This window comes from Canis lupus, chromosome 9, assembly GCF_003254725.2.
Source record: "Canis lupus dingo isolate Sandy chromosome 9, ASM325472v2, whole genome shotgun sequence".
NCBI lineage: Eukaryota > Metazoa > Chordata > Mammalia > Carnivora > Canidae > Canis > Canis lupus.
This window is the reverse complement of record NC_064251.1, coordinates 32,283,254-32,299,285: the sequence shown is the minus strand read 5'-3', so window position 1 is coordinate 32,299,285 and position 16,032 is coordinate 32,283,254. Positions and strand designations below refer to the sequence as shown.

General features: G+C 41.9%; 1 protein-coding gene across 2 annotated transcripts in view; it reads right to left on the bottom strand.

The window, feature by feature from the left end:
- Window positions 1-15,811, bottom strand: part of ANKFN1 (ankyrin repeat and fibronectin type III domain containing 1) — a 298,750-nt gene extending 282,939 nt beyond the window's left edge. The window contains exon 1 of one of the 2 annotated variants that reach the window (XM_035720842.2): window positions 15,643-15,811. In XM_035720842.2, the coding sequence (XP_035576735.2) occupies window positions 15,643-15,663 (21 nt within the window). In that variant the 5' untranslated portion in view covers window positions 15,664-15,811. The remainder of the gene's footprint in view (window positions 1-15,642) is intronic. The other variant, XM_035720841.2, reaches the window with a different exon arrangement.
- Window positions 15,812-16,032: the final 221 nt, after the last annotated feature.

Below are 16,032 nucleotides of genomic sequence, written 5' to 3'. Positions count from 1 at the left end.
AGTCACGTAGGTTACTTCTGTGCTGGGCATTAATTGCTGGTGTGAAAACTTCCCCTCTCCTCCACTGCTACAACACCTGGAGTTCCACATGTCCAGGCTGACACAGTCGTAAGATGCAGAAGCCAGCTTCCACCCCCAAGTCTCTGAATAACTAGCAGAAGCACAGCCTCCCATTTGTCTGCAATGAATGTGTAGCACGAGTGAGACACTTTTGTCAGGTACTACCATGGAGAGATTCTGGAGGTGTCAACTGAATCACAGTGCAGGATAGTTAGTCCTCACAGACAGTGTACCCTAATATAGAAAAATGAAGGTATAGAGGAGTTAGATAACTCACTCTAAGTTATCCAAAGTAGAAAAACAGGGCTATGAGAAAACAGGCTTAGTTGGTTCCGAAGCTTATACTGCTCTACCCACACCATGCCAGCTTCTAAATTATGTATAGTTCTTGTCACAAAATTGGCACTCAATATATGTTTTCATTATTGTTAATGATAGCTTGTATGTTTTTATATGTGTTTAATATTTGAACCAAGGTTTTGAAACATATATATGTGTGTGTGTGTATATATATATGCATATATATATACATATATATATATTTCTTTTTTTTTTCTCATTTAACCCTTACACTAAGCTCATCAGGTAGGTCTTAGTAAATTTCTGTCTCTTCCTCCTGCTAAGCAAATAATTATTGATTTTGTAGGATGACCTAGCAATCTGTTAGTTGCTGGATGTCCAGTAGATGCTATCCAAGAATTAGATTCAATGACTTGTGTGTGGACTTGCAACTAATAGAAAGAACTAGAATTTAAACACAGCTTATCTAGGAGCACCTGGGTGGCTCAGTGGTTGAGCATCTGCCTTCGGTTCAAGTCGTGATACTGGAGTCCTGGGATCGAGTCCCACATCAGGTTCCCTACAGGGAGCCTGCTTCTCTCTCTGCCTATCTGCCTATGTCTCTGCCTCTCTCTCTGTGTCTCTTATGAATAAATAAATAAAAATAAACACAGCTTATCTTAAAATGAGTTTATTTCTAGTAGAGGGCCAAGAAAGCTACATAAGTATCATTAAATATGGTACTCAAGAAGGCCAGTGAGGTGGTATAGTGTTCTCATGATCAAGTGAAAACCTACTGTGGGGACTCAGGTATGGAGGGCATGATCACTCCCAGCTGGGGTTACTAACAAAGTTTTCATGAGGCTCACCTGAGCTTTGTAGAATGGGTAAGATTCTGACTAAGGACTGTGACTTGAAATCAAGGGCTTTCCAGTGACCTAAATGCTGCAAACACATTCAGAGGAAATGTTCAGAGTGCTGTTGGTCATGGTGTAGGCTCTGCATTTTGGCAGTGGATGGATGAGATCAAAAGAAGGGGGTAGGACTGTGGAAAGTTAGCACAGGAAGCAACCTCAGAGATCAAAGCCTTCAGGGAGGTCAAAGGGTTCTGATCTTAAGAGTTAACTCTGGTCTGCTAAGTGTGACTACATGGATGATTCTGAAGCTCCCTGGGGCTCAGTGGGAAAAAGCCAAGGACTGAGGAACATGAATTCCAAGGGCACTATAGGAAAGGAATGGTTCCTGAGTGCCACTCATAAAGCATCTCGGTTCTTGTCCAATCACTTGATTTCATCGTCAAAGGAAATATGATCTAAGAGGGAAAGCCCTTCCAACGTCACAAGACTCCACTGTGGCACAGCTGGGACTGAAACAAAGACCACCTGATTTCTTCCCTTGTGCTTTTTTCTTCTCCACACTAGGCATCAGATTCTGGAAGACCTTAATGCATTTAACTATTATGTAGGTGAAAGGGAGGCTCTGCATGTTTTTCAGCAGGTAGATTGCACTGAAATGAGAGTGAGAGTGTACCATGCAGAGGCATATGTGGAAGGCAGTGGCAGGGAAAGGGTTAGGTGAGTTCCAGGGTGGAATAAGGAGTCCTGTAAACACACCTGAATTAGGGCAATGGAAAGGAAAAAGGATGGAGGAGTGTGATTATAACAGAGGAGAAAGAATTCTCGTTGGTATTAACAATGCTGACAATGCTGTTCATAAACAGGATCAGGTCACTGTTCTAGAAAGTGATGTTGAAAAGGACATTTCCCCCGAGAAAGCCCAGACTAATCCCATGTTTAAACAATCCTTGGATGTTGTATTCCAGGCTGAAGTGAGCTGTTTCTCTGAGTGCCAAATACCCATATGAAATTAAAAAAATGAGTCCAACATCTGAATGTTTGGGCTATATGACGCCAAGCGTCCCACACAGCTGATTCAGAGGCAACAGGAGGGCATGTGGTGCTGACTGCTGGCACGGGCATTTTATAGATTCCACTAGGACTCTGAAAAGTTTGGGTATGTAGAACACATTATCCAGACAGCACTCATTTGTATTTTCTTGGCAGATCTACTTCACTTGACAAGGAGATGAGACATAGGGAATACCCGATCTCATGCCAATAAACTCCTGCTTAGTGAGAGTGGTCTATATAATATTGGCCTATATACTACAAGACAATAGTCTAGAAGATACAAATTACAACGGCATTTGTATTTGAATGCTCACTCTCTGGGTAATTTTGAAATATTTTCTAAAAAATAGGGCAGCCCCGGTGGCGCAGCAGTTTGGTGCCGCTTGCAGCCCGGGGTGTGATCCTGGAGATCCGGGATCGAGTCCCATGTCGGGTTCTCTGCGTGGAGCCTGCTTCTCCCTCTGCCTGTGTCTCTGCCTCTCTTTCTCTCTCTGTGTGTGTCTCAATAAATAAGTAAAATCTTAAAAAAATATATTTGTAACTGTTAAGCTCTGTGATGGAACAGAAAGAAACAGATCCCATCCGACTTGGAGGAAAATCTGTATTTGCATTTATTCATCTTTAAAATGCTTAACAAGGTGACAGGAACACAGTAGGTACTTAAGCAATATAAATTTTCATTCCATTCCATTGACAGAGAATTTAAACTTCATAAGACAATTCAAGTGAACCCCATTTCATTTGATGAAAATCAAGTTAGGTGGGCCTTGAAACACGAACAGACTTTGCCCAGTGCCACCCAACTAGCAAATGCCGAGGACCAGGCTTGAGTCTATGCCTTTTGGCTCGAAATCCAGTGTACTTTTCACTACAGCATAATAATGAACATATTATGTATATTACCATTTCTTCTTAGCAGGCTATAATTTTGGCAGTCCATACTGGGTTTTATTTTCCACTGTGGCTTGTGCAATAGTTACCACCACTGAGTATTTTTAACTGACAGAACAGATTTCTATTGAGAAACAAATTTATGCATTATCCTGAGAAATGGGCTGAACTCTGTAACATAATGCCCCAAGAATAATGTGGGGATCACAGGCTATTTTCAACTTGGAATCTGAGGGACACTAGTTCATATTATTATTATTTTTTTTAATTTTTTATTTATTTATTGAGACACAGAGAGAGAGAAAGAGGCAGAGACACAGGCAGAGAGAGAAGCAGGCTCCACGCAGGGAACCTGACGTGGGACTGGATCCTGGATCTCCACCCGGGCTGCAGGCAGCACCAAACCGCTGCACCACCGGGGCTGCCCCCCGAGTCCATATTAAAGGAAGTTTGGTATTACTTTCAAATAAAGATGCTTTCAGAAAGTCCAGATTGTTGATGTTAAGAAAGTTGTCTCTCCAATTGTTCATTTATTTTTTCATTTTAATTAATTTGTTCATTTATTCATTCATTCATTTGTCTACCCATTAAGCATTTATTGAGCACCAGGGACAGTGCTAAGGGATGGAGATTAAGAAGTCTACACAGTCCCCACCTCATGAAGCTTGCAATTTGGGTAGAAACAGACACAATAACAATGTGTTACATGATACAGGATGAGAACAGATAAGTATATGGAGAATGTGCTATGAGATGTTGAGGAGGGACATCTGACTGAGATGAAGAAGCAGGGAAGTGGGGAGGGAAGGATTCCCAGAGGATCTACTGTTTGGGCTGGGATGTAAAAGGCCTTCAGAAGTTATCAGGATTAGAAGTGCATGAGACATGATGGAGGTCTTTGCCAGCAGAAGGGTGGGAAAGCATGGTAAACGGAATGTGTACCCATAACTAAGGAGAATAAAATGATGTGTGTGTGGGACAAATTATGAGGCCTCAGAGTTCAAATGTTTACTGTTTAATATACACGGGGGTACTTTTTATACCAAAGTCATCCCAGCTACTGCTGGTGAATTACACCCAAATTCTGTGATTATGGGTATAAACACCAATACACATACATTCCACAAAATATATCCCATTATGCCAATATGCTGAAGGACAATAATAAACAGAGCTGTTTTAAGTTTCTAGATGATCTCTTCCTCAGAGATGGAGTTGGAACTTTCAATTACATAGCTTATTTGGCTTGCCATCTAAATCCAGTGAACTACTATTCACAGACCCTAGAAGTGAAGGAGGAGGAAGGTAGACACTATCTGGCAAAGTTCACTGGACAAAGTCCTATTGAGGTCCAAGTCCTGATGGCACTCAGATGCCACCTCACCCCTACACAGACATAAATAATACAAACCACCTCTAAACTTTTAGTTCCATCTCTCAGTTCCTGGATTAATGGAGTACATCTTTCCAAGGAAATATGGGTATGGAGGATGAGGGGTCTAGAAAAAGTAGACATTGGTCATGGGAGAAGACCACAAATGCGGGTGTTGAGAAAATATGAATCACAGGACCATAAACTCTGAGAGCTGGGAGTTTTAGGAAGCAAGTTAAATAGCCCAGGATCCAGCCAGGGCTTTCTGCATCGCTACATGAATATTGTTTACTTGATGTATTGCTCCAGGCTGGACAGAGTCAAGTCTGAACAGTGGCCAGAGTCGAAGAGAAAATCTGTATGTGTAGTGGAGGTAATATGAGTCATTTCTGCTTGGCTCTGCTCTCAGAAAAATCTCTGAAAAATTTTATAGGCAAAATTGGCATCTCAGATATAAAGTGGTTACCAGTTCTTGTTTTCAAGATTCAAAAGTGTCTTTATTTCAATTTTAATTTTTTCAAGGTCAGAAAGCTAAGCTTTATTATTACTACTTTTATTTCTTTCCCACATAAATAATTCTTCAATTCTTTCCCAATACCCCCTCCCCCATTATAGTAGTGCTCAATAGCAACTCTGTAGTTGAGGATCAAATATGTTTTTAAAAGAAAAATAATGGATGGGATAAAACTATTTATCTCTGTTCTAATTAGCTCAGTCAGAAAATCCAGAACATCAAAGATCTTTGTAGACTTTGCTAAACCATTACTCCATTTTCACTAAAAATTGCTACAGACAACACAATGGGTGTTTGTCCACAGACATATCCATTCATTTAATTCAATAAATTAGTGTGTTTAATAGCATGCAGTTATGGGCTGAATTAGTCACCCCATCCCCACTCCACCAAATTCAAGTGATAAAGTCTTAACTCCCTAACCCCCGTACTTTAGAATGTAATTGGATTTGGAGATAGGGTCTTTAAAGAGGTAATTAAAATGAAGTCACTAGGGCGGGCCCTAATCCAATAGGACTGGTATCCTTATAAGAAGAGGAAATTTGGATATAGACATGTACAGAGGGAAGACAATGTGAAGACATTGGGGAAGATGACTATCTAGAAGCCAAGGAGACAGACCTGGAACAGCAGCTTCCCCCATGGCCTTCAGAAGGAACCAACCCTGCCTACATCTTGGACTTCCAGCTTCCAGAACTGAGAGACAATAAATTTCTGTTTGTTGATGCCAGCCAGTCTATGGTGCTCCATTATAGCAGCCCTAGGAAACTTAATTCAACATGCATATTTATTCTATCTAGATATTAGTAAGTTTATATTATGAACGTTTATTTTTTGCCATCTGTTCCTTTTTAATTTGGCTGCAGCACTCTTTTAGGAGAATCACCTCTCCTCATTTTATGCATTTTTGATGGGAGTATAAATAAGACATTTGGGGATAGGGTAGACATGTGACCCACGTTAGGCCAATAAGACTCTCCTGGGACGTTGACTCTTACAAGAAATCAGGATGAAAATAATGACAGGGGCTTATTCGTGGCGCTGCCAACAGCCTGCTAAATAGTGTCGGCTCCACAAATCATGTTGTTGCCAGCATCCTGGTTTTCCTATAAGCATGGCTATACGGCAGTCTCATGGATTCTAAGAGCTGCTCCAAATGTTCTAATAAATTGTTTTATCCTAGATTACAAAGACATATTTTTCATAGCTTACAAGCAATTATTTTAGTTTGTGCCATTTTTTTTATTGAAATCTAATTTACTTAAAACCCTTTCCACACGTGGTTCTCTTTTATTCTCCTATGTAGGTTTCATGCATTCATTCATCATCTCATAAATGGTTTGCCAAGCACATATTATGTGGCAGATATTGCCTTAGGTGTTTTCATCAAACTGGGAGCTAGAAAATATTCTGTATGATGTGGGGTATCATCAAATATTTAGAAGTTAGATATTTTACATATTTTGAAACTGCACTTATGCGGAGCCTGTATACATTTTTATCAACAGCTTAAATTGCAGAGGTGGAAAACCCCATCTAAGCTTAGGGGATCTCAGATGCAATGAAACACCGGGACACCTGCACCCCGATGTTTATAGCAGCAATGTCCACAATAGCCAAACTGTGGAAGGATCCTCGGTGTCCATCGAAAGATGAATGGATAAAGAAGATGTGGTTTATGTATACAATGGAATATTACTCAGCCATTAGAAACGACAAATACCCACCATTTGCTTCAGCGTGGATGGAACTGGAGGGTATTATGCTGAGTGAAGCAAGTCAATCGGAGAAGGACATTGTATGTTCTCATTAATTTGGGGAATATAAATAATAGTGAAAGGGAATATAGGGGAAGGGAGAAGAAATGTGTGGGAAATATCAGAAAGGGAGACAGAACATAAAGACTCCTAACTCTGGGAAACGAACTGGGGGTGGTGGAAGGGGAGGAGAGTGGGGGGTGGGGGAGAATGGGTGACGGGCACTGAGGGGGTCACTTGACGGGATGAGCACTGGGTGTTATTCTGTATGTTGGTAAATTGAACACCAATAAAAAATAAATTTATTAAAAAAAATAAAAAAATAAACTTAGGGAATCTTATATCAGAAAGAGGTTAGCACCTACTGTATACAAAGATCCATATCAAGTAATACAGGGTGGGGTATAAAAGAAAGGGTAAAGGTTGTCCACCCTAAAGGCACTTACTGGGGCCTCCTCAGATACATTTATCATTAACAAATAGGAACAAGTTCTATATTAAACACCAAACCTTATGAAAAAATGAAAAAAGTCAATCTGAATCCTCTGATAACACTACCATGGGAGAATTTGTTGGGTTTACATCATGTTACATATTTTAATGTCTGATTTCATTTAATATTCATAGCAAACCTGTGAGGTAGGTACTATTATCATCCCATTTCACAGAGACAGAAACAGAATAAATGCTTGAAGCCTCCTTGCATCATTTGTAATTTTTTAAATTGCACACAAATCTCTAATTCTAGAGGCCAAAGGAATCCTTTTTTTTTTTTTATTCATGAGACACACACAGAGAGAGAAAGGCAGAGACATAGGCAGAGGGAGAAGCAAGCTCCATGCAGGAAATCTGATGTAGGACTTGATCCTGCTTGATCTTGATCCGGGACTCCGGGATCACGCCCTGCCTGAGCCAAAAGCAGACGTTCAACCACTGAGCCACCCAGACATCCCCCTTTTTCCTCTTAAAATAGTTAACAAAACAGAACAATTTACCACCCCAACATTCAAGGAGCTGGAGTTAGAACCTGTACAACCTTGCCACTGTCTCCTGTTCTCTCCTGGATTCAGAACTTTGTTTTATTTAATAATTCCATCCTCACATCCAGGCCATCACAACTATTTCAGGTCTAAACCCTGGGGATATGAGCTTTGCCCCAAGTTCATTTCTAAGCTTGGAGGTGTAAGCTATAGTAGCAGACTACCAAGACTAGAATTTCAAAATATATCAGCATGCATCTTCTATGGAATTCACTGCGATGGGATTTTATATTTATCATTACTTGGCTCCTAGACTCATTTAACAGAGGCCAATTGGCAGCTCCCATCACTTGTAAAAGTTTCCAGAAGACAAAACATGAAAGCTCAAGTCCATTTTTTCCTGGGATTCTTTATCTTATATGAGCATCAGTAATCAAAGTGGCATTTACTAGCTTGGCAAATGAATAAATCTTTACTTTCCCACAAGCTCAGTTGTAGGCATTAGGCTCTCCTAAAGTTTCCATAGCAGTTAGTCAGTTGAGTGTGTAAAGAAAGAGAGAGAGAGAGAGCGCTCAAGAAAGAGCGAGAGAGAAAGAGAAAAAAAAAAAGAAAGAGGAAGAAGAGAAAAGAGGGAGAGAGGAAGAGAAAGAGGAAGGGAAGGAATGGAAAGGAAAGGAAAGGAAAGGAAAGGAAAGGAAAGGAAAGGAAAGGAAAGGAAAGGAAAGGAAAGGAAAGGAAAAGAAAAGAAAAGAGAAAAGAAAAGATAAGAGAAAAGAAAAGAGAAAAGAAAAGAAAAGAAAAAAGAAAAGAAAAAAGAAATAAAATGAAACCTATAAGGACAAAAATCATATAACAAGGACCACACTGATCCTACATCAGTTTTCTAGTGACTTGCAGAGTTTATAATTTTTATCATTTACCTTTCTCTCCACTACACCAATTCCTAAGGGAGGGTTCATTTTTTATTCATTCTGAAAGTTTACCATCAATCATCCTCTTAAAGAGCTTGCCAGAAACTTGGACAGAGCCTCATAATAAAATTGCAGAGACAGAGGACTAATTGATTTCTATAAATAATGTTTAGCTGTAAAGATATGAAAGGTGGTTAGAACCACATGTATTAATCTCCCTTTTGCTCCATCTGTGTCTGCAAAAGCAGACTGTACCTTGACAAAGTACCCTGACTATTTTGCCCTGCAAACACACAGCAGGAGATTAACACCAGATGGCCTACCCCTCCCATTTCCTTGCCCTGCCCTCCGCCCCGCCCCCACCTCCGCTGGCCAAGTCCTCTAATTACTCCTCCCCTCTGGTCCCCACTTGATATCCCATAATTTAAAAATTCTCTTTCCATTAACATCCCCGCACTGACAACTTGCAGAGTTGACAATCCCCCATTTCTCTCCGCCCTTCCACCTTTCTGTACAATAAACACAAATACAACCCAAACCTCAAACACAAAAGCTTTTCATCAGATTGCAAAACCGACAATGTTCAAGAAAAACTGTAACTACCAGTGCTAAAGAATTATTAATGTGTGTGTCTTGGAAAGAGGAGGATTAGAGAGAACTCAGGCCGGAGGACACTCTCACGCACTACTAGCTTTAATCACATGGCACTGAAACACTCAGCAGTTACTACTTGTCAACATCATATAAAACGGGAACACAATTAAATCTGGGGAAATAAATGCTGGCTGGACAAAGATAACGCTATAAATCTCGTGTTGCTGGAGAAAGGCTGAAAACTCACAGAAGCACCATCCGCTCAGGCCAACGGTGATGCACTGAAATAAAAAATGAACTAAAGACAGGGCAGGGCTGTGTGATAGATGCCCAGTTCCAAATTATGGACATTAGGTGGTTACACTGCACAGGCTGATTCATAAGGGCACCATCTTAACTGGTTCAGTCAATCAGATGGGTCCAGTCCCAACTAAACACAACACAAAATGTCATGCTTAGCATTGAATATCATTCTTCTGGCTACAGATTAAATACAAAATGAATGATTACTTTCACTTGGGAGACAGGAAAATTGTCACACTAGATAGAATTCAATGAAACTGGCCCATTTTTTCTTCTTTTCTTTTCTTTTTTCTTTTTCTTTTTTTTTTCCTGGCCTGGACTGCTCCTAGATGATGGTAGATAGATATTTTCCATAAATAAGAGTGCTAGGGAGTCTTTTCAGTGGGGTAACACAAATGACTAAATTGGTTCAAACAAAGTGATTCCACGTCGATCTAATTCTGATAGCATTACATATTCTTGGTGATTATCATACTTGAAATATGGTCATAATTTTAAAAGCTTTCACAGATACTTTCCTTTTTCAGTAGCTTTTTATGTGAAGCAGATCAAACTTTCTCAAAGCTTTTATTTTAGGGGGAAAATGCATGCTGTGTTTCGTAATTTTAAGTCTCAGTAAAGCTAACCACGCTTGTAAAAAATCATTTATTTTTAGCGTGGGCTCCTTCTGTAGCATTCACTTCCTTTCTACATACCGTTTAGTTGTCTGTCTTCACCCCCCTTGAATTGGCCTGCTCATGTCATTTCGGCAGTTTCTCATTTTGATGGCAAGCCCCAAGAACGTAGGGGCTGTTCCAGTCTCACCTGCTTCGCAGGGAGCCCCCGGGGGCTTCGGGAAGGCTACCAGCTCTGCTAACAGCCTACAGGGTTCTGGATTTGCTGGACTTTGTGTTATACAGCCACCAGCCACTTTTCCAAAGTTTGTGTTACACAAGTTCCCTTTTACCAAAGATCTACATTAGTACCTGTTTCACTAACTAAGGAAATCCAAAAAGGAATTTTGCCTTTACCAAAAAAATGCTGAAAAGCAAAAATAGCACTTAGCATTTGTTTTGCTGCAAGCCATCCTGGAGGCTGCACACACCCTGGGGCAGCCGGGGAGCAGCACTGCCCAGTTCCCCAGTTCCTTCCCTGAGAACTACACTCAGCATCGCAACATCAAGTGCCATAGCTTTGAACTGTGTCTGTGAGCATCTGTGCTTTACTCCCATTTGTTTGGTTGTAATCTGTTAGCAAGATGTGCCCCAAGGTATCAGAAAAGCTTAAGAAAAATTATTTGGGGGGCCTGGGAATGTGCAAAAATTTTCCCCTATAAGTGAATTGTATTTGCTTCTTTGGTTTATGCCACTTAGGCTCACAAAAGATTGTGTGGGAATGCTGTGCTTTCTGATAGCTGGGGAAATCTGAGGTGTTGTTAACCATTTCTACGATGACCCTAACCTCATGTAAGCACCAGGGTGGAAGAAGACCCAGGAAGGGAATAGTTGATTGAACCCAACAAAGTTTTCTTTCTTCCTCTTCTTTTTAAAAGGTCTTGGATGGGGAGGGCCCATGCTGGAACTGAGCCATCATGCCACTTGATCTCTCATAACTATTGACCTGCTTCTAGGATTTAGGTAAGAATGCCCTTGAGGTGTATGTGAGGGGAGTTGCTCGGTCAGTGAATTAGTGAGGATGTCAAGGCACTGCATGGCTGGTCTAAGTCCTGAGTCCATGATGTTCAAACGACTGACGCATTTTGAGCAAGCAAAAAAATGAGCACATCTGCTCATTGGATCAGTGGAAGGAGCCTACTGAGTTCTGAAACACCATGCCCGATGGGTCTGGTGAATTATTTAGCATTCCAAAAAGCTGGGGTGTTCTCCATGTAGGCTGGTTGGAAAGTTTAAAGTGCCAAGAAATACATGGTACTGTATTTATATTACCTGAAGTTGAAGAACTGTGTAACTCAGTTTCCACTGCTTACGGCAACAGCTGAAGTCTGAAACCAGGAGTCAAGAGGAATCCCTAAGGATGAAGGTCAAACTTGGATTCCACACATCTAACCAAGTGAAGCCATCAATGCTTTCTGACCAATAGGTCCACACCTATAAATGTACCCTCAAACAGAGGGTACCTACCTTGGAGTGAGTAAATAATCACGTGTTGGGATTGAATGCAGAGTCATAGCAGAAAGGTCTACCTAACTAAGTGCATCAGTGGAAACATGGAGGCCAAAGAGAATGAAGCCAATCTATGGCTTTCCTGAGGGCCAGGCAAGGAATGAGTCCCTGACAAGACAACATAGTCCCTACATAGTCCTAAAGTCTTGAGAAGAAAAGAGGACTCTCCACGTAGGCCCATAAGATTCTGAGCTGTGGTATCTGAGAATAAGCAAGCACAGCTTTCAATGCTAGTGATGGTCATCTGTGGTATAAGGGGATGTGCCCTGAGGTCCACAAATACGTCTCCCAGACAGGCCCAGATCTGTGTACATTGATGCTGAGGTGGTCAAATAAATCTGCTGCATCAGCCTATTTCCTGAGCCTTCAAGCTTCCTCTTACCTCTGGTATAGAGAGCGGCCTTTTTGGTCTGAAATTGCTAAGAGCAAGGATTTAGTGTGCCTTATCTCCTCACCCATGCCCCTTTGGCCAGAGTCCTCATCCTTTCCCTTTGCCACCCTCCCTAGGTGACCAGTGCTCCTTTTCCGGCTCCTAGGGGCCCAACATCACTTGCTGTGTACTCCACCAGGACCACGCCTTCCCCAAGAAAATCTCTCAGTCATGCTGTTTTGAAGACCTGGAGAAGGTGTTCCCTTTCTAGTTGATAATACATAAGCTACTACAATAAAGCCATTTCAATTAAGGGAACAGAATAGTGTAGAATGGGAATGGACAAACTTTATAAAGAGCCAGTAAGTAAATATTTTAGCCTTTGTAGACCATGTGGGCTTTGCTGCAACTACTTATGTCTGCTGTCCTGGTGCTAAAACAGCCATAGTCAGTACATAAAGGAATGAGTATGGCTGTGTTCCAATTAAATGTTCTTTATAAAAATGGGACGAGTTGGATCCAGCCTATGGGACCTTAGTTTGATGAACCCTGGCATAGAAGAAAGAATACTACATGGGAATAAAGACCTGGCCCTGTCACAGCCCTGACCTTACCCAGCTGCATGACTTTAGGCAGGTCACTTCCTTTCTCACCTCTCATTCCTCCCAAAGGAAGCATGGAGTAGAGAGGGTAACTTGTGAGACTGGCCATGAACCTGACATCTTCAGTTGTCCTGCTCATCCATGGAGTTGTTGACAGCTAACAAAGCAAAGGTTACAGTAATGGCTCTCATTTTGAGCATCTGCTATGAGATAACAAATACAGACTCTCCTTTCATCGTCTCAGCTCATCAAAGTAAGTAATATGATCCCTCTTTAATAGATGAAGAAACAGAAACCAGGGATGTTAAACAACTTGGCCAAATGGCAGGGCGACTAAGTTACAACAAGGTCAGGATTCAAATCCAGGTCCATCCAGCTACACCCAAATTTCTGATCCATCATGTGGCCTCCTATGTAGGCTGTTTAGTTTTCAATCCCTTCACTCTAACCATTTTTTCAGATACTGTCTCTGATATACTATGCTCACCACAATTGCTGGAGTGATCAGATATTGTCACTTCCATGTGAAAATCTGCCCAGTGGCTTACCATTGCACTTTGGATAGAATAAAACCATTCCAATTAAGTGGGCAGAATGGCGAAGATCCCAAATCCTTTTGACGGCTTTTGGGGCACCTATAGTCTCTGTGATCTCACTCTACCCCTCTGATGTCTCTTCTCTGCTTCACTTCCTCTGTTCTAGTCCCAGACACTTTGCTTTGCCTTACACATGTTGAACAGACTCCCACATCAAGATTTTCACCATTAAATGTCACCTCAAAGAGAACTTTCTTGACCACTCTACCCCTACAAATACCACCCATCACTCTGTCTCCAGACATTGTTTTTGGTTTTTTTGTGGCACAGAGGCAATAATCACATGAATCTTTTTTCTTATTATTCTCTCTTGTTCATTGATAAATGGTGTCTAGTCTCATAGGCTTTCAATGACTATCTGTTGATTGTTGAATAAATGAGAGAATATATTGGAATGAGGAAAAAGAATGTGACTGGTTCAGGACTAGTTGATCACTAACTGGAGGCAATGATTCAAACCTATCAGCCATGTGAAACCTTGTCCCCTAGGTCCCCTGTAGGAAGGATGGGTTGCTTGCCTTTACCAGAAAAAAATCAGGGTACTACTTCAACTCATCTTTGGAAAGTATCTAATGCAAGAGACGTGCTGCAAAACTGGGAAAGATTAGTCTCATAACTGAATGTCAGAGATTATCTAGGGCCCAGAGTTTTCTGGCCACCAACCTCTGAGCCACTTGTTGCTCTACCTCCTCCACTGTCTTAACCATTCTTTTCTGCAGGAGCTATCCCTGACCAGAATTGCCCTCTCTGACAAATCCTCTTCTCCACAGGCAGGAGGGCAGTTGGAAAACTTCAGCTAATTACTTTTGGTGGAAAAACACTATTCTTACCCAAACACCATCACTTGATGGATGGAGAAACCAAGAGTTAGAGAACTGAAATAGCTTGACCACGGTCCTACTGCTTATTAATGTCACATGCGAGTCTATAGGCTGTGTTTCTTGATCAGGAGACTGGCCCTTGCTCCACACTCCATGCCAAATGGTAGAAGTAAACAACCAACCAGATCCCAGGTTGCTCATTCAAGAATCCATTCAATGATTGAGCATCCAAAATGTGGCTGGTCTTATAATTGTTAGAATCTGGAGGGCAACAATGAAAACAGTAGAGTCCCTGTCTCAAAAGAGTTTACTGGAAGTTTGAACACAGAATGAAAGAAATAGGACTTGAATCCCTGTCACCAACCCATGTTGTTCCAGAAGACCTCTAATGTGTCTTGAAAACCTTCCAGAGCTTCCTCAAACAGTTATGCTTAGGCCTCATATGATTTTTAAAAAGAGAGCAAGAGAGAGGGAGGGAGGTAGGGAGGGAGGGGGGGAAGGGAAAGACAGTGAGAGAGAGAAGGGACAGGAGGAAGGGAAAAGGAAAGGAAAGGAAGGTTGAATGGTGCTCTGCCTGCTTCCTTCGATCCCTCACTTAGGCATATCTCTGCTTCTCTCAAAGACCTTAAGCTGGGTGTGTGTGTGGGGGGGGCTCACTCTCCAGAAGTTCTTTGAGCACGGTTCTCACCCACTATGAAGTCCTGGAGTACACGGAAGAGCTGAATTATTTCTCCCACTCAGTGTCTTCTACCCAGCCCTCAGCCCAGACTTCTACATTATTGTAGCAACTTTTGATAAGAGAGTGAAGAAACTTTTGCTTACTATTAACCCAGTCAATAACTGACATTCCCTCCTTCAATCAATGACACATTCGAGGTCTTCTGAAACAACATGGGTTGGTGACAGGGATTCAAGTATTCATACAACCTGCAAGATCAGTAGGGGGGACTTTAGAGCAGGGAGTCTTAACTGTGCCAATCCCCGGCCCAGCCGTTCAGGTTCAGAGATGACTTTCTATGAGAAAAATTCACCCTTGACTTTAGAACAAATCTTTCTTCTCCGTCACCCTAACAATAAAGTCCAAAGAGAATGAAAAGCAGGGGCGGGAGGGGTGGGGAGGGCGAGCCACAAGTGCACTGGCAGAAATAATGGGCAAGAGTTGACGTTGACATGGGAACGCACCATTCCTGATTGCCTTGTGTTTATGTAAATAAAAAGCCAAAGATAAAAGAGAAACCAGAGACCAAGGTACATACTTTCCTCTAGAAGCTTCCCTCCTCCCATCCTTCCCCATTCTCCCGCCTCCCAAAAGATAAAGAGATTATTACAGCCCCAAACTACTTGGGATCAAGACTTGCCAGCGTACAGAAATGAAACCAGCTTTCCCTCCGTCTGACCCAGGATGCTCCCCCGCCCGCCGAGTTCACTCACCCACTCTCCCCACATTTTCCTGCCTGTTGCATGCAAAGCAATTGTCTCCAAACGCCAATTACTGATATTCAAAATTGCTGTTTTCCTACCCTGGTTAGAGACGCCTCCATGAGAGACCCGGGGTGAGCTCTTGAGTTGAAAGAGAACCTGTGGGGTGGAGGGAAACCCCTTCTCGAACCTCCACACAGTTCCCGTTGCCAAGGGAACCCTCTTTGTCGGGGAGGCTAAGAATGGCTGCCTCTCCCACGGCCTGGCTCCAGGAGTGGCCAAATCGCTGCACAGGGTCAAGAGCAGAGGGAGGGGAAGTCCTGCACATACTTCTCACAAAGCACTTTCAAAGAATGAAAGAAATGGCGAAAATATGGTTTTAGGAGGCACCCGGTGGGAGGGAGTAAGTTTATCTATAGCTCTGTGATCACATTTGAGTTGGCTTTTGTACCCCTAAAAGAAGGATTCAAAATTGTATCAAAGAGGAGACA